Source organism: Bombina bombina, chromosome 7, assembly GCF_027579735.1.
Source record: "Bombina bombina isolate aBomBom1 chromosome 7, aBomBom1.pri, whole genome shotgun sequence".
NCBI classification, from domain to species: Eukaryota; Metazoa; Chordata; class Amphibia; order Anura; family Bombinatoridae; genus Bombina; species Bombina bombina.
The window spans coordinates 457,980,350-457,999,083 of NC_069505.1; the positions used below are offsets into that span (position 1 = coordinate 457,980,350).

Consider the following 18,734-nt stretch of genomic DNA (forward strand, 5'->3'; position numbering starts at 1 on the left):
CCTGAGCTCTCTAGAGACGTCCTGGATCATGGAGGATGAAGTAGGAAGATTGTGACTGAAATTTTACTGCGCAAAAAAACGCTAAAATAGGCCCCTCCCACTCAGATTACAACAGTGGGGAAGCTCAGTAAACTGTTTCTATGCAGAAAACAAAGATAGCCATGTGGTAAAAATCATGCCCCAATAAGTTTTATCACCAAGTACCTCACAAAAAACGATTAACATGCTAGTAATAGTTTTAAACATATATTTTAAAAGCTATGAAGTGTTATTAATAAGCCTGCTACCAGTCGCATTTACTGCAGTGAAGGCTCACACATTACTTCAGTATTAACAGTATTTTCTGAGTGAAATTCCATTCCCTAGAAAAATACTTCAGTGTACACACACTCATCAGCCTAATACCAGTCGCTACCACTGCATTTAAAGCTGAACTTACATTACATTGGTATTAGCAGTATTTTCTCAGTCAATTCCATTCCTTAGAAAAATAATTTACTGCACATACCTCGTTTGCAGGGGGGGCCCTGCATGCTATTCCCCTCTTTCTGAAGTTACCTCACCCCTCAGAATGTGTGAGAACAGCCAGTGGATCTTAGTTACGTCTGCTAAGATCATAGAAAACGCAGGCAGATTCTTCTTCTAATGCTGCCTGAGAACAAACAGCACACTCCGGTGCCATTTAAAATAACAAACTTTTGATTGAAGAAATAAACTAAGTTTAAAAACATCACAGACCTCTCACAACGACCTATCTTTAGTTAGGTTGCAAGAGAATGACTGGATATGACATGTGAGGGGAGGAGCTATATAGCAGCTCTGCTTGGTTGATCCTCTTGCAACTTCCTGTTGGGGAAGAGATATAAGTAATGGATGACCCATGGACTGACTACACTTAACAAGAGAAATAAATACAAAGTTGCCTGTAAAATAAATATAAATCCTAAAATAGCTACAATGTAACTATTAGTTATATTGTAGCTATATTAGGGTTTATTTTATAGGTAATTATTTAGTTTTAAATAGGAATAATTTATTTCATTATAGGAATATTATTTTGTTTAATTTAAATTATATTTATGTTAGGGGGGTGTTAGGGTTAGGATTAGACTTAGGTTTAGGGGTTAATAACTTTATTATAGTAGCGGCGATGTTGCGGGCGGGAGATTAGGGGTTAATAATTGTAGGTAGGTGGCGGCGATGTTAGGGAGGGCAGATTAGGGGTTAATAAAATTTATTATAGTGTTTGTGAGGCAGGAGTGCGGCGGTTTAGGGGTTAATACATTTATTATAGTGGCGGCGAGGTCGGGTCGGCAGATTAGGGTTTAATAAGTGTAGTTAGGTAGTGGCGACGTTGGGGGGGGGGAGATTAGGGGGTAATAAATATAATATAGGTGTCAGCGATAGCGGGGGCGGCAGATTAGGGGTTAATAAGTGTAAGTTAAGGGGTGTTTAGACTCGGGGTTCATGTTAGGTGCAGACTTAGAAAGTGTTTCCCCATAGGAAACAATGGGGCTGCGTTAGGAGCTTAACACTGCTTTTTTGCAGGTGTTAGGGTTTTTTTCAGCCAGCTCAGCCCCATTGTTTCCTATGGGGATATCGTGCACGAGCACGTTTTTACAGCTTACCGCTACCGTAGGCAACGCTGGTATTGAGAGTTGAAGGGAAGGTAAATTATGCTCAACGCTCCCTTTTCTGAGCCTAACGGAGGAGACATCAAAGTCAAGGTCACCTGTGAAAGCAAAAGGAGTGTGCGATTGGGAAGACGCCTCCTGAGGAACAGAGCTCCCGGAGGCCGATGGCTCAGCAGACCCAAGATCCCCCAAGCCCAAGGGACCCTGCAAACCATGCAGGCACAAGAGACAAAAGTGGTAGACTTGCGACAATAGGGCCAAATGACAATCCTCATCCGACTCATAATCTGATAAGACAATAGTCCCGGCATCAGAATCCTCCATGGCTAGGGCTAATATAAATGCACAATATAGGAAAAAACGACTGGCTCCTGACACACAATGGCTGGGGCACTCAACACCTCCTATGACCAGACCTCAGCAGAGCAGACTCTTTCCTCAGTCGCCACTCTGTCAGGAATGCGGAAGGGGAAGAAACGCTGCCCAAGCGTAAACACGCATGGTCAGCAGATGCCCCACGAAATCCAAAAAGCACAACTAGGCCCACCTAAAAAGATAAGTAAGTCTAAACCAACAGGCATATACTCATAACCCAAAGGTTTTTAGTCCTAGGCTGTGCAATCACAAGCCCAGAAAAAAGCCACTATGCACCGAATAGAGTTACACTTCATGTCTCAGCCTCAGAGCCCGTACACACATACCCAATGTAGGTTGAATCACATAAGAAACATGATAAGAGACCCCCTCCCCGTTCACTAATCCACCCTAAGGAGGAAATATCCCTTGATTCCAAGATCTGTACTGAAGGTGCCTCAGCGAGGCCCATACTATACTGTCATAATAAATCACATTACAGACAATGTAATAAAATGAAACGATCTTACCGGAATCTACGCCGTGGTACAGGAACACGGCCCTTCAAGTGTGACGAATAGTGGCAGTGCCTCCGTCATGGACTTGAGAGAAGACAGCAGGTAGAGATGCGAAGTTCGACAACACCAAGTGCTGAAAGGAACTGTTATAACGAGTCGAGATGGTGTCGCAGGGGAAGCTCCCACTGCATCTCCGAACTATAACTTTTGCCCAGGCCCTCCATGAAAGGCTAACAGGACTACTTAAAACTCCTGTCCCATGTCGAAGGGTAGCACCCTCCATAAGAGACATTAACATTAAATACAAGTATAAAAAATGGAAATAAAACTTCTGACACTTCTCTGCCAATCTCCTGGGATGAAAGGCAAAGAATGACTGGGGGGGATAGGGGAAGTGGGAGGAGTATTTAAGGGTTTGGCTGGTTGGTTTTTTGTCTCCTCCTGGTGGCCAGGTTCTTATTTCCCATAAGTAATGAATGCGGCTGTGGACTCTTTCCCATTAGGAAGAAAAGACAATTTACAAAATATCATACAAATATGTTCTGTACAATAATGAACACCAGGAGAGATACTAATAGCAAAAGAACAGCTTGCAAGCTTACTAACATTTAAGCACAAATACAGCAATAGGGCTACTTAGCTCAAGTATAGGCATAAGCTGCAATAACAAAGGTAGTGTCCTCTTTGAATCAGAGAGTTTAATTCTTAACCACCTATATGGAATAGTCCTCCTTGCGTGTTGTGGTGAAATCTTTGTTCGGTAAAGAAGAGGGAATCCTTCCCTTAGAAGCTGTTCAATAATCTCTGTATAGGTTCTTATAATGTTCAATTATCTGATATGGCAGCCCTAGGGGAGTGAACAAAATCTCAAATGTGGTCGGCAGCTAAGAAATCTTAACCGATCCAAACCATAGAGAAGTCGGGGTAAGTGGCTGATGCCTGCTCCCACATCGGGCTCTCAGATCTATTATCATTGATGGATGCAAAGATTAGTACTATACTAACTACACAGCCAAAGATGACTGCTTGTAGAGCACCAAATCTTCGTGACAGCCTAGTACATAGTCACTATGTCTGACCCAATCAACTGGTTACAAAAATCTAAAATTGATCCTGGTTGTTACCCTTGCAGATTGTGCAAAGCATGCAACCATATTGAGCATGCAAAATACTTTGCAGCAAAAAATCGTATGGGATATATAAGTAGGGTGACCATATTGCCGCTTTAAAAAAGAACACATATGAAAAATACATATGTCAGGGTTCTTATATAAAACATTTCTTTAAACAGCTGTAACGGCACCCCCAAGCATAAAAGGGCTAAACCGCCGTTTAGTAGATCTTCCCTCCCTCCCCCCAAGCATGAGTCAAAGCTCCATGGTGAGGGTCAAACAGATATCAGCCAGAGCTGTGGGTTTATTGTTCTTATATACACATTTTTACACATTAGTACCACCCACAGGGTTTTGTAAAACAACCAATAAACACATACAATACTCTCAGACACTCCCACACAAAATCCTCCCCTCTGCCTGATGCAATTACCTTACACAATGGGTGATGCAATTACCTTACACAATGGTTGATGCAGTTACCTTACACAATGGTTGATACAATTACCTTACACAATGGTTGATGCAGTTACCTTACACAATGGTTGATACAATTACCTTAAACCAGTTCCAAAGAGTCTTCTATCCTGGAGATAATTGGGAAGTAATACAATTATCACCAAGGACAGAGGCAAAACTCAATTGAACACATGGTAGCAAAAGACAATAATATACATAAAAATATATAACTGTGCAGCTATTGCATAAAACAGGTACAAATCCCCAAATAGCCTAGATCTGAGCGCACATTATTACTGAATGGCGCTCAGGTCACACACATACAGTTCAATTGCCATGGAGCCAAAGTCTTTCGTTATACAAATGGGCTACATGGCATAGCTATCTGGGGTATCACTGTTCAAATAGGGCAAGTACTGAATGACCCGGCTTTTGTGTCTTTGCAGGGGAAAAGTAAGCGTTTCAACATGGGGCCATAGTGTAAAGGCAGCAGGCGGGCAACCAGGCTCCTCCAATGCACAGTGGCGAGATTGGTCTCGTCACAACAGCCATGACATATGTATTTTTCATATGTGTCCCTTTATAAGGCGGCAATATATTCACCCTATATATAAGATACGTGAAAAAATTACTTGTAGAACACAGGGACTTGTATATTTAGCAAAATGCAGTTGCTCCCTGTTCTACATAGGTAAAACGACACAACCACTACGTGACAGAGTCTTAGAACACCTTAGAGACTTAGAAGGAAGTAGATAACTCAAGCATTGCACAACACTTCAAAATGACACACAACTCAAATCCTCATGACTATAAAGTAATAGGCATAGATCGGGTTAGATTAGGTATTAGAGGTGGGGATCGAGAGAGAATCATTCTGCAACATGAGAGTAGGTGGATTTTCGATCTAGACAAACTTAGTCCCATAGGCTTAAATGAAGAATTAAACCTAGGGCATTTCCTCTAAATATAAAGTAAAAACAATGCTTCTTCCCAAATGTCTAATTGCTGTCTACTAATGTTCTATTTATTTAAAATATTTTGTTTTTGTAAATAGCAAATTTTGTTCTATTTAAAGTTGTACCAATACTGCTGTAGCACTTTGTAATATAATTATAAAGTAATTGTAAATGATCTGTACTTTACTTTTAAGCACAAATAGTTATACCACATATAACAATGTTACTTTTTGGACTCATTTTAGCTTTCCTACATCAAATAAGAACCTATATTCACCGGCATACCTTTCCGGAGGGCAACACACCTGGATCTCCTTTATGAGGAGGAGCTTACAACATGATGATACAAATGCCCGGAAGAAGCCTTTTCAAAGGTGAAATGTACGTTGGCTTTATCCTCACACCAAGTAATATACAAGGAGTATACACTCATTTATCTGTTTAATGCTGAAGCTTTTCTACTTAGGTGTTGTATATACCCCTGTTAACTCAGTCCGAGGTGGGAGAAGGCATTGGGCTATTTAACCCGACAACTCAGCATATTTGTTTAGGCAGGGGAAACCCTGCTATGAGATTTAGCACACTCCAATCACCGACGGGACTGGCAGCACACACTTTCATTCCTAGTCTATCTGCTGTCTTCAAAAACTGACAGAACATTGTGGGAGCAGGCGTCGGCCACTTACCCCGACTTCTTCGTGGTTTGGATAGGTTAATATTTCTTAGCTGCCTACCAAGAACCTATACAGAGATTATTGAACAGCTTCTAAGGGAAGGATTCCCTCTTTACTGAACGAAGATTTCACTGCAACATGCAAGGATGACTATTCCATATAGGTGGATAAGGGAATTGGACTCTATATCAGACGTGGAGACAATACAACACTAGTATTCCAACAGCACCTCTACCTGCCATGGGGACAATACAGCACTAGTATTCCAACAGCCCCTATACCAGACATGGAGACAATATAGCACTAGTATTCCAACAGCATCTCTACCTGCCATGGGGACAATACAGCACTAGTATTCCAACTGTCCCTTTACTAGACAGTACAGTGCAATATTGTTAACATGTTTTATTGCTCAGAACTGTATGTAAGATACTCGTTACTATTACTTGTGTGTACAAATGATGTTTTATTTCTTTATATTGTTGTACTTTTAACGGTACCTTTATTGGCAACTTCATTACAACTGATGAATTAAACTACATCTAAAATATCACTAATAGTCTGGATCTGATTTAACAAAGGGGAGAGTTAACAACCCTAAGCTACACACTAAAATGTATCTGCCGTGTCTGAGCAAATTTAACTGTTAATTACATGAGGCCAAATTGGTAACAAATTGGTAACAAAAGTAAATTGGAAAGTTGTTTAAAATTGTATATTCTGATTCCTGAAAGAAAAAAATAGGTTTCATGACCCTTTAATTAGCGCTAATCACCTGTAGAGGTAGTTATAGGAACTTCATCCTCCTCAGTCTTCACCTGATCACACGTAAACAGATCTTCTGTTATCTCAACTTTCACTACATCAGTGTTTTCTGCGTCTGTAAAAATAAAGCACATTCCATTTTTATATCACATGATGTAGTGTTTATATCACATGGTCTAGTGCTTATATCACACAATCTAGTGTTTATATCACATGACCTAGTGTTTATCATATGATCTAGTGTTTGTATCCTATGATCTAGTTTTTATATCACATGATCTAGTCTTTATATCACATGATCTAGTCTTTATAACTTTACCATAAAACAGTTTGTGCATTTCCCAGACAGACAATAGCACCAAATACACACTGTGGTACTTCACCTCTTTACTTTTTTAGATTAAAGGGACATGAAACCCAATTTGTTATCTTTCATGATTCAGAAAGAACATACAGTTTCAAACATCTTTCCAATTTGCTTCTATTACCTAATTAGTTTTTGTCTCTTGGTATACTTTGTTAAAAAGCATACTTAGGTAGGCTCAGGAGCAGCAATGCAGTACTGGGAGCTAGCTGCTGATTTTGGGTTTCATTTCCCTTTAAGCCACACATAAAGTAATTGCCGTAGGATTTTGTGGCTTCTACACAGAACTTTAGATTCCTCAGTACATGAAGGTTGTTAAGAAGTCACTTCTAAGTATTCCTAGAAGCTGGGCACATGGAAGGAACCTCAATTTCCTAATTAGGTTCAAGTGGACGGGCTTGAAAATTCCCTAACCCAGTTTAAGACTCCAAGGAGGAATAACTGGCAGATCACAAGCTTTATTCTAATCAAGGCCTGAACAAATGTCTGAGCATCAGGAATTTTGCAAATTTTATTGTGATACAGAACAGATATGATCTTAAGAGTACTGGCTGAATTCCAACACTGTTTTTATACACAAAGCCAAAAAAGTTTTCCATACGTTTTGTCAGATACTCATCAACAGTTATGGCTTTAAATATCACCTCTATGCTGATGACACCCAGATCTACCTCTCCACCCCTGCTATCTCTCCCTCTGTCCTTGTCTCATGTCAGCAACTGCTTATCTGGTATTTCTTCCTGGATGGCCTCTCACCACCTAAAAATTAACATGTCCAAGACTGAGCTCCTTCTTATACCCCGCTCAAGCTCTACGCTTACTTGTGACTTCTCTATCCCTGTTGACGGCATTATCATTTCCCCATCGCCTCGGAGTTACACTTTATTCAAATCTATCCTTCGTCCCCTATATCTAATCGCTTTCTACATCCTGCCGCAACCATCTACGCAATATTTCCAAAATCTGACCTTTTCTGTGCGCTAACACCACAAAGCAAATAATCCACTCCCTTGTTATTTCTCGACTTGACTACTGCAATAATCTACTTAATGGCCTTCCTCTTCCCTGCCTGTCCCCCCATTCAATCCATCCTAAATGCTTCTGCTAGGCTGATCCACCTTTCCTGTCGCTCTGTATCTGCTGCACCTCTCTGCGAGTCCCTTCATTGGCACCCCATTCACAGCAGAAATACATTCAAAATTCTCACCCTTGCATACAAAGAGCTCACCAACACCGCTCCCCTCTACCTATCCTCTCTAATCAAAAAGTATACTCCAGCCTGCCCACTAAGATCCAACAATGACCTGCTCCTTGCATCTGCGACTATCACCTCAATTAAATTGCAGCAGACATATCCTATATTATAAAAGGCCAGGTATGTTTGTCCAATGCAGTCATGTGCAGTAGAGAGTGCAGCGCGAGAAAAACATACCTGGACATAAGGAAGGATCAGCAATGACCGCTGTGAGGATTAGACGGCAAAGAGGGTTGGCGGGAGCGGGGCGGGCGTGGCCGGACAGGCCTGCTGCACTGTAGAAAATGGCCCGTGTACACAGTCTTTAGGACTAGTAATCAATAATTTGCTATTATTAGCACTGCAGAATCTGTTGGCGCTCTACAAATAACCGATAATAATAATAATAAGAGATACTTTTAGAACAGGTTGTTTTATTGTAACTGCAGATGTACAGAATGTTTTGGGTCTGTGTTTCTCAGCCTTTTTGTAGCAAGTACCCATTTTACATTAGCAAAAAACAGAAATTATGCTTACCTGATAATTTTCTTTTCTTCAGATGGAAAGAGTCCACAGCTGCATTCATTACTTTTGGGAAATAAGAACCTGGCCAGCAGGAGGAGGCAAATACACCCCAGTCAAAGGCTTAAATACTCCTCCCACTCCCCTCATCACCCAGTCATTCTGCTGAGGAACAAGAAACAATAGAAGAAATATCATGGTGAAAAGGTGCCAAAAGAATAAAAATACAGACGCCCCACATAAAAATTAAGGGTGGGGAGCTGTGGACTCTTTCCATCTGAAGGAAAGAAAATTATCAGGTAAGCATAATTTGTTTTTCTTCATAAATGGAAAGAGTCAACAACTGCATTCATTACCCAAGCTATAAAGGACACTGAATGCCAAGACGGGAAGGTATAAGAGGCGGCCCATTCTGAGGACACCAGGCCTGAAACCACTACCCAACAAAACCCTGCTTCGTCCGAAGTCGAGAACATTGAAAGGAAAAGGCCCCAAGGACACTGACCCACAGATAGTCCGGAAGCCTAGCTAGAGACCGCAAAATCAGACTCAACTGAGCCAACAGTCCTCCAGGAGACGCGGTCGGCCCCCAACCACACACCCCTTACTAGCGAAGGGAACACCAGTCCTAAAACTCCCAAAGGGACAGGGCAAGAAAAAATCAAAGGAAATCAAAAGGACACCACAAAATTCCATAAAAGAAAGACCCCCAGAACGAGCCCAGCTCATAAAGACCCAAATGGGTCCAAGACAAATAGGACCGGGCATCCAAACAGCGATTTTTATTCTCAACGTCGAGAGGAAGCACCAAAACGACAACTGAAGACTTATCCCTCAAGTCATCAGCACTCAGAATACTAAAGTATTCAACACAACTACGTGTAGCAGACCCAGAAGAGGTAAACACCCGAGTCAAGAACACACATCCGTCATCAGGACGACCCAGAGAGAGAATACTTACTAAGAAGTAAAATGCAGCTAAACAAGATATCGGATTGTAAAAACTCAAAGACAAAGGGCACCCTCTAGGCAATCCCAGCCGCCAGACCAACACATAGGTCTCAAAAAGGGGAGAAGTATAGAACCTCAACTAGGCCCATTACACCCCCGATGAACAACAATCTCAGGACCTACTACAAGCCTCAGTAGGTCTGAAACAGGGGAACAGAAGAACCCCGACACCCGCTCATAAAGGAGTGGAAAAATGGCTTCAGCCATCCCACAGAGCTTGGGAACCCCCCGAAACTCCATAAAGACAGTCGACAAGGCCGAAGACCCAGAAGAGTCTAGCAAAGGCTACTGTGATCAGATCTACTAGCCAGACCAAAGGTCATAGCCCGAGTTCCTGGAACAGTAGAACCCGCCCTAGATCCTGAAAAGACCGGTAACAACCCACAACGGGATCCACAAGGGAAAACGCTGAGCAAAAGCCTCAGCAACCGGAAGAACCAGGGTGATGACAGGTCCGAGCCCTCAATTATTTAAAACAAACAATTTCCCAGGAACTGAAACACCCCGTCTGATATAGAAAACAGACCCACAGGGAGATATTAATGTAATAGCCAGGAGAACCCGGAGAACTAGAACACCTCGCAAGTCCCGACCCAAGGAAGAGACCACCCCATGCCGAAGTCCAACGCTCCAAAGGAGCTAGGCATCTTGAACCAAGACATTAGAGCACATAGGCGTTCGACTGACACCAGATGTCCAAAGCAAGGGAATACCACGAGGACAAGGCTACTCGATCAAAGGCTAATCTCCACCTCACCATACGAGACAAAGGAGTACCTGAAAACAAGGATGCAAAGCATCCCCAGATCCCCAGAGAGTCCAAAGGAACTCTCTCAAAGGGAAAACTAGATCTCCAAAGGAGACCCAACTCACATGGAGGAATGGACAAAATCCAAAGGGTCTCAAAGAAGAGAACAACCATCTCCTGAAGGGAAACCCCGACCCCATAAGGAGACCTAACCCACATGGAGAAACGGATTAGTCCCAAGGTCTCACTGACCATGGAAGAAACAAGTCCAAAAGGACAAATTCTAGAGCCTCAGAAAGGCCAAACCGCCCTAAACCAGCGGTAAGGAGGCGCTAAACCCCCAATCCTCCCACGTGAGGAAGAATACTCTAGGTCCCGAGAGAATTGGAAGCAAAAGGATTGACGCAGCGGAACGCTGCTGACCCAGTCAACCAGCTTGGAGGCTAAATAAGGACTGAAACAATCCTTCCTGCCTCACGGAACCACGAGTCCTCATTAGAATGCTTAGCTGAAACTTGTAATTAAAACAAGAAACACAAATAATAAAGTAAGCACTCGGCGCCTCGAATGGACCAGCCAGGCAGAACAGGCGCCACGTGTCTGAACAGGCCACGAGACAGAAGATCTGAACCCAAGCAGGACCAGCCTGCAAACAGGGCCATAACTGTCAAGCTGCCTAAATCCTCCCTCAGAGGGGAAGAGAATAACAGACCAAACATAGGACTAAAATGTCCCTTAACAAGCTTCCACAAAAGTAAACATTGAGAATCAATCCCAGAGAAAGTTCCCAAAGGAAACATATAATCAAAATAAGACATCCTAACCGGATAAAAGAAAATATAAGGCAACCCGTAGGCAAACGCCTAAAAAGAAACAGGTGTACCCGTAGGACCAGCCAAACGGAACCCTGATCTTCCAACAAAAACTGGGAAGGATCTCAACAACTGACAATCAGGAGATTACGCCATCCCCACATGTCTAATGAGGTGAGTAGAATACTGCAAATTCCCGTATCCGTTAAGGATAGGATCCTCTAATAACTCAAAAATGTGTCTGAGTAAATGCGAAGGCGCGCTATTCTGTAACGAAAGGCACAACACTCAGGGACAGCTACACCCCAGGGAACTTTATAGGCCCACCCAAGACCGGGAGACCTGGGACAATTGCGCACAAGCACAAATGCAAATAAAACATCTGGGCTTTGCAGACACATAATCGCCAAAAATATGTGAAAGTAAAAAGGAGCTTCAACCTCCAGGGGGAACAAGCAGCCCTGCAAGGAGGTATAAACATAATCTGGATTACCCGCATGTATAGTAGTAGGGAGCGGTAGGGAACTCACCTCTTGGAGGACAGAACCCCCAGAGGCGGATGGCTCAGCGGACCCTTGATTCCCAGAGCCCGAGGAATAAGGCGCTCTAATATGGCATATTGAACATAACCGATTGACCTGTGTCAACGGGGCCAATTTTCATTCTTCACAAGACGAAGAATCTGAATCTGAAATTTGAACAGTCTCAGCATCAGAATCCTCCATAACTGGATAGAGAATATAATAATACGGACTAAAGAACTAAATGGCACCTGACACCCCCAATGGCTGTGGCACTCACCACCTCTTAGGACCAGACACTAAGCAGACCCGAATTATTCAGTCACCACACGGTCAGAAATGCGGAAATGGAAGTTCAGAACGTAAACATGTCCAGTCACAAGGTGAACCGTACAGTCCAAAAAAAGCGTGCCCAACCGTAAGGTCGCGTCACTTCCAAAGGCCCCTATGTTCTAAGCCAAGAGCCCAGTTAACACTATACATAAGCAGATTGAATCACATAACAAACATGATTAAAAAAAAAACCCTGTTCAGTAACTCCCCTCGGGAGATATTAACCCTTGATTCCAAGATACCAAAGGAGCCTCACTGAGGTCCTATATATTATACTTAATAATTCCCGCAGGATAGTACCTTACAAGAAACAAATAATATACAGTGCAATCTGATGAAGTAACATGAAATGATCTTACCGGAATCTACGCCATGGAACAGGAACACAACCCTTCAAGTGTGACGAATAGTAGCAGCGCCTCCGCCATGGACTTGAGAGAAGAAAGCAGGCAGCAAAGCGAAGTTTGACAATGCCGATTGCTTGTGGAGCTGTTAATATGAGTTGGGATGGTTTAGCAGAAAGACTCTCCCTGCATCTCCGGACTCTAGCTTTCATCCAGGCTCTCACTGAGTGGTTGACAGGATTACTTAAAACTCCTTTCCCATGTCAAAGAGTACTACCCTCCATAAGAGACAAAACAAACTTCTGACACTTCTCTGCCAACCTCCTGGGACTAAAGGCAAAGAATGACTGGGGGATGAGGGGAGTGGGAGCAGTATTTAAGCTTTTGGCTGGGGTGTCTTTGCCTCCTCCTGGTGGCCAGGTTCTTATTTCCCAAAAGTAATGAATGCAGCTGTGGACTCTTTCCATTTTTGAAGAAAATGGATATCATATGTATCACTTGATTTCACAAGCTTGTATCAGATATATTAATGAAGTAAATATATTGGGATCAGATTATTTTTTATGTTTTATATTTATGTTTCTAATATTTTGCAATATTAAAACACAGATGTATAGTCCATTGATATTAATAATTGTATGCAATTAGAATGCTTCTTACATTTAATTATTATTATTATTCTTTATTTATAAAGCGCCAACAGATTCCGCAGCGCTGTGTTGATACGTCTCAGGAGTGTCCTCCAGTAATTTTGGTGTATTTATCTGCAGAAATTGCCACTAACGTGTTATGTATTATAAATATGAATATTAATAAATGAATAGCAGTATAAAATTATTGTCAGCCATATCTCCAAATAATATAGCAGAATCTTGTCAATACAGTTCAGTAAGATGCTAAATCTCTGTAGTGTACCCCAAAATAAACACTATTGAGATATCTATAAATTTGGCAACAAAATTTGTATTAAAAATTAATATTAATATTTGATCTCAATATATAATATTCCTAAATTCTGATCAGTTAATCTTTATATACACTTTGATTATATTTATGTAGCAACTGAACATCACCTATGACCAGTTATATCTATCAATTGATCAACACAACTTTAAAATATTAAGCAGGCTATAGAGATATTTAGATTAATTACTATTCAATAGATATTGTCTATTATCCTGTAAATGGAAGAAATATTTCTATAAATTAAACATCAGATATTACCATTAAACTTACACGACAATTTGTAATTAGCCAGCAGCACTAGTCCAATGCCAAAATATGGATAACTAACTTACAATGCTTAATTAACAGCAACTAGAGATTTAACCACAATAATAAATGCAATTTTTAAAATATATCACAGTAGCTCCAACAAATTAATAAATATTAATGCCTAACCCTTTTCTCAATAATAATTGCCTTAGCGCTAGTATAGTTAATATATGAAATACATTTGTCTATTTAATACTAGCGTTGCAACTATAAAATACCTCTTTAAATACCAGCTTTAATTAAACCACAGCAATAAAGAATATTTTTGCTTTAATACATTAAATTATAAAACACTGGGGGGGGGGGGGCTATAGTTGAAGAGGCAGGATGTGTTATTGAAGAGCCCCTGGCTTTATATTCTATTTTCAGCGATATATCACTATTTTATCAGTAGTTTTATACCACAGAAGGCTTGAAAGATACAGGAAAGCATTCCTAAACTCTGTGCCTGACCTATGCTCTTCAACTAAACTTTTCAACTGTCAAAAGACCTATATAGCAATGTGGCCTGTGAGGCCTACTCTGTTGATGAGACACGGTAGAGTTGGGGCTACCACATATTAACCCCCCCCCCCAGATCTTTGGGTTACAAGCTCAGACTGAAGCACTACTTATAGGATGGAATCCTTTGAAGCTACCTTAATGGCAGAGATCAGGGACATTCTGATGATACATTTGTCACAGCTTGAGCGCCATTTACTTGCAGCGTGGTGTACTGCTGGCGAGCATGAACAGCAGAGTAATGCTATCACAGATGACAGTGATATAGGCAGTACTGAGGAACTAGGAAGCCGCTTTGTACTTGCGAAACAGCTGTTTGAGGATTGAGCGTGGTGGTACCTATACAAAACTTTGTTTTACAATCAACTGCTTGTGTCTATTACATGGATCATTTTATTTTATTTGGGGACGGTAACGGGATTTGAGGAGTCTCTGGAATCTGTGAGTGGAGACCTCTAGAACTATAGTGAGACACTTAAACTGGATTTCCAGACCGAGTGAGCTGTATTTGAGAGCTGCAGCAAATTTGCCTTGAGAGACCCATCAGCTGGTCCCCAGTGCTTTTACCATACCTCACACGTTTGAGGTTCTATCTTGTGAGTGAGAAATTGTATTGTCTAATAAAATCTGTTTGAAACGTACATATTACACTTAGAGGGGATGCGCCCTGCTTCTGTTCTTTTTCTTTTGTTAATCCTGTTCCAGAACCGTGTATCAGTGGTGGCAGCAACCCATTTATGAGATTTGTGAAAAGAATCTTTGGAATTTGGATGTTATTCACTAAACATATATCCTTTTATTGTTACACTTGATGTTCAATTACTGTGAGCATTGGTGTAGAGTGTGGGGCACTTTGTAGTGTGTTGTATTCCTTAGATAAAAGTCTAAAATTTTGCCTGGTCTAGTATTTAAACTTTTTTGTTTAAGCCATATAGATGTGTCGTTATCTGTTTAAAACGGTCTGGCACTAACTTGCCAAGCTAGCTGGATGCTCCTAATATTTATTTAAACATATTCTGTTTTTATTCCAGTTCATTAGAGTTTATACACATTTGATATAAATATAGCCACTAGATGGCGCCAGCTACCTAGTAGATAAAGCAGGAAAAAGACATCCAAACTTCAAGCTGTTGAAAAAGCTGATACTCCTTCCTCAAGCTCCGGTATTGTAATTTGTCTTCGCTACTTATTAATGAGCTTGTCAAGCTCCGGTATTATACTATGTCTTCACTACCCATTAATGAGCTTGTCAAGCTCCGGTATTATACTATATGTTTTCACTACCCATTAATGAGCTTGTCAAGCTCCGGTATTGTATTTTGTCTTCACTACTTATTAATGAGCTTGTCACGCTTCGGTATTATACTATATGTCTTCACTACCCATTAATGAGCTTGTCAAGCTCCGGTATTATACTATGTCTTCACTACCCATTAATTAGCTTGTCACGCTCCGGTATTATACTATGTCTTCACTACTTATTAATGAGCTTGTCAAGCTCCAGTATTATATTATGTCTTCACTACTTATTAATGAGCTTTTCACGCTCCGGTATTATACTATGTCTTCACTACTTATTAATGAGCTTGTCAAGATCCGGTATTATACTATGGCCCCTAGTTATCAAGCCGTCAACCTCAAATACGCTGGAATTCCACAGCGTATTTGTGGCGAGGCTGATTCGCCTTAGTTATCAAGCCCTAGACACCGGCAAAAGTAGAATTTTGTGACGTAAGCTTTGATCCGCCGGACTCAGTCAGACACAGATCGATGCTTACGTCACTACAGATGTTCCGCACACAAGTGCGGCACAATCTGACTACTTTTGCTAGTTATCAAAAAACTAGCAGGTACGCTCGGCACTTTTCTGGCCCAGCGTACCTGGTTTTCAAACCGCCACCATGGAGGCGGCGGATCCCATAGGAATCAATGGGAGTCTGACCATAGCGAAAGTTCATGTTCGCTGCTGCCAGACATCCCATTGATTCCTATGGTAGTTTCTACACCTAACACCCTAACATGTACCCCGAGTCTAAACACCCCTAATCTGTCCCCCCCTACACCGCCGCAACTAAATAAATGTATTACCCCCTAAACCGCCGCTACCGGAGCCCACTGCAAGCTATAATAAATATGTTAACCCCTAAACCGCTGCTCCTGGTCCCCGCCACAACTATAATATATCAATTAACCCCTAAACCGCCGCTCCCGGATCCCACCGCCACCTATATTAAAACCTATTAACCCCTATCCTGCCCCCCTACACCGCCGCCACTATAATAAAGTTATTAAACCCTATCCTGCCCCCCCTACACTGTCGCCACCTATAATAAAGTTATTAACCCCTATCCTGCCCCCCTACACCGTCGCCACCTATAATAAATTTATTAACCCCTATCCTGCCCCCCCTACACCGCCGCCACTGTAATAAAATTATTAACCCCTAAACCTAAGTCTAACACTAACCCTAACACCCCCCTAACTTAAATATTAATTAAATAAAACTAAATAATATTTCTCTTATTAACTAAATTAATCCTATTTAAAAATAAATACTTACCTTTAAAATAAACCATAAGATAGCTACAATATGATTAATAATTACATTGTAGCTATTTTAGGATTTATATTTATTTTACAGGTAACTTTGTATTTTTTTTAGCTAGTTAGAATAGTTATTAAATAGTTATTAACTATTTAATAACTACCTAGCTAAAAGAAATACAAAATTACCTGTAAAATAAATCCTAACCTAAGTTACAATTAAACCTAACACTACACTATCATTAAATTAATTAAATAAATTAGCTACAAATAACTACAATTAAATTAACCCTTTAAGGACACAGCTTTCAGTTTGCTCAATTGTTTTATGACGGAAAAATTCCGTCATATGTCCTTAAGAGGTTAAATAAACTAACTAAAGTACAAAAAATAAAAAAAATAAGTTACAAACATTTAAAAAAGATTACAACAATTTTAAGATACTTACACCTAATCTAAGCCCCCTAATAAAATAACAAAGCCCCCCAAATAAAAAAATGCCCTACCCTATTCTACATTAAAAAGTTACCAGCTCTATTACCTTACCAGCCCTTAAAAGGGCCTTTTGCGGGGCATGCCCCAAAGAAAACAGCTCTTTTGCCTGTAAAATAAAAATACAACCCCCCAACATTAAAACCCACCACCCACATACCCCTACTCTAACCCAAACCCCCCTTAAATAAACCTAACACTACCTCCCTGAAGATCATCCTACCTTTAGCCGTCTTCAGCCAGCCCACCACCGATGGAACCAAAGAGGAGATCCGGAGCGGCAGAAGTCATCATCCAAGGGGCGCTGAATAAGTCTTCCATCCGATTGAAGTCATCATCCAGGCGGCATCTTCAATCTTCATCCATCACTTATATCACCTTGTTAATATATATATATTTTTATTTCTAATGATTTGAATAGTGACATGATGTGAAGAGTATAATCATTTGAGATTAAAAATTATATGCTTGTGACTGAAATTGAATCCCCATAGAATCATAATCATTTGAGATTATAAAATGCTCCGTTTGTGACTGAAATAGAATCTCATTCCTATTACTATGTTTACAGTGTCTGATGTCAACCATGAATATACATAACACTAGAGAGCATATATGCTCCGCTTTCCGTTTTTGACAATCCGTTTTTGACAATTGCTTTGACACTTGTTTTGTTTTGTTGTAAGACCCACAGCCGCTCCCCCTATAAACTGCAATTCGTCTCTGTTCCTGGTCATGTGACATTAACTGACCAATTATGGGAGGACACTCTCTATTGGTTCACACGGAGGTGTGAACTATCTACACAATTTGATTGGCTACTTGCCCTATATATGCTATGTGGCTACAGTCAGTCCGGTTAGCCTTTGAGAAAGCCAAGCCAGGCGAAATGTACATCAGGCACTCTTCCTACGGCTGTATCAACCACTAAGTGTAACTATGCAAGTCACATTTCACTAGTCAATGTGTTTATTATAACATATCTATAGAATCATATTACCTTTCATTCATCGTATTTTTGGTTTAATTTGTGTTTGTGAACACTTCACTCTTGCCTATATAAATGGGTCTGTGTAATATGCTGAATGTATGGACTATGTGAATTTTGCTACCTACACTTCCCCTCTTAGTCACTATACTAATTTTGTCATAGGGAATATTTTGGACAGACCTACAACGGTCCAGTATTGCACTAGATAGTATAATTTTGTTTGAGGTCAATCCTCTTTTTTAGATAGATTTTGGTGCAATCCGTGAACCATTTTTTGGTGTATATCTGCCTAAAAATCCCTCCTACTCTATTCTGAGTTTCTATGGTATACATTCTGGGGTCATTGTGGATATACAGCCGTTTACTATTTGTTTGTGTTTTAATCTAAGTATTAATCACTACTTATATAGTAGTTTTTTATCATTTTTTTTGAATAATAAATGTTAAGTTTTAATATTATATACCCACTGAATAGCCACTTATACTAGTCTCCCTTTGTGAGTGCTCTACTTTCTGTTTGCTTGTCTCCTATTTTTTCTACATTTACTTGAACAGTGAGCACCCTCC

The 18,734-nt window shown here is 40.7% G+C and overlaps 1 protein-coding gene across 1 annotated transcript in view; it reads right to left on the reverse strand.

The window, feature by feature from the left end:
* LOC128666706 (gastrula zinc finger protein XlCGF26.1-like) overlaps positions 1-18,734 on the reverse strand; it is a 92,960-nt gene that overhangs the window by 33,189 nt on the left and 41,037 nt on the right. Inside the window, exon 4 of the mRNA XM_053721448.1 lies at positions 6,486-6,590. Within this exon, the coding sequence (XP_053577423.1) occupies positions 6,486-6,590 (105 nt within the window). The remainder of the gene's footprint in view (positions 1-6,485; positions 6,591-18,734) is intronic.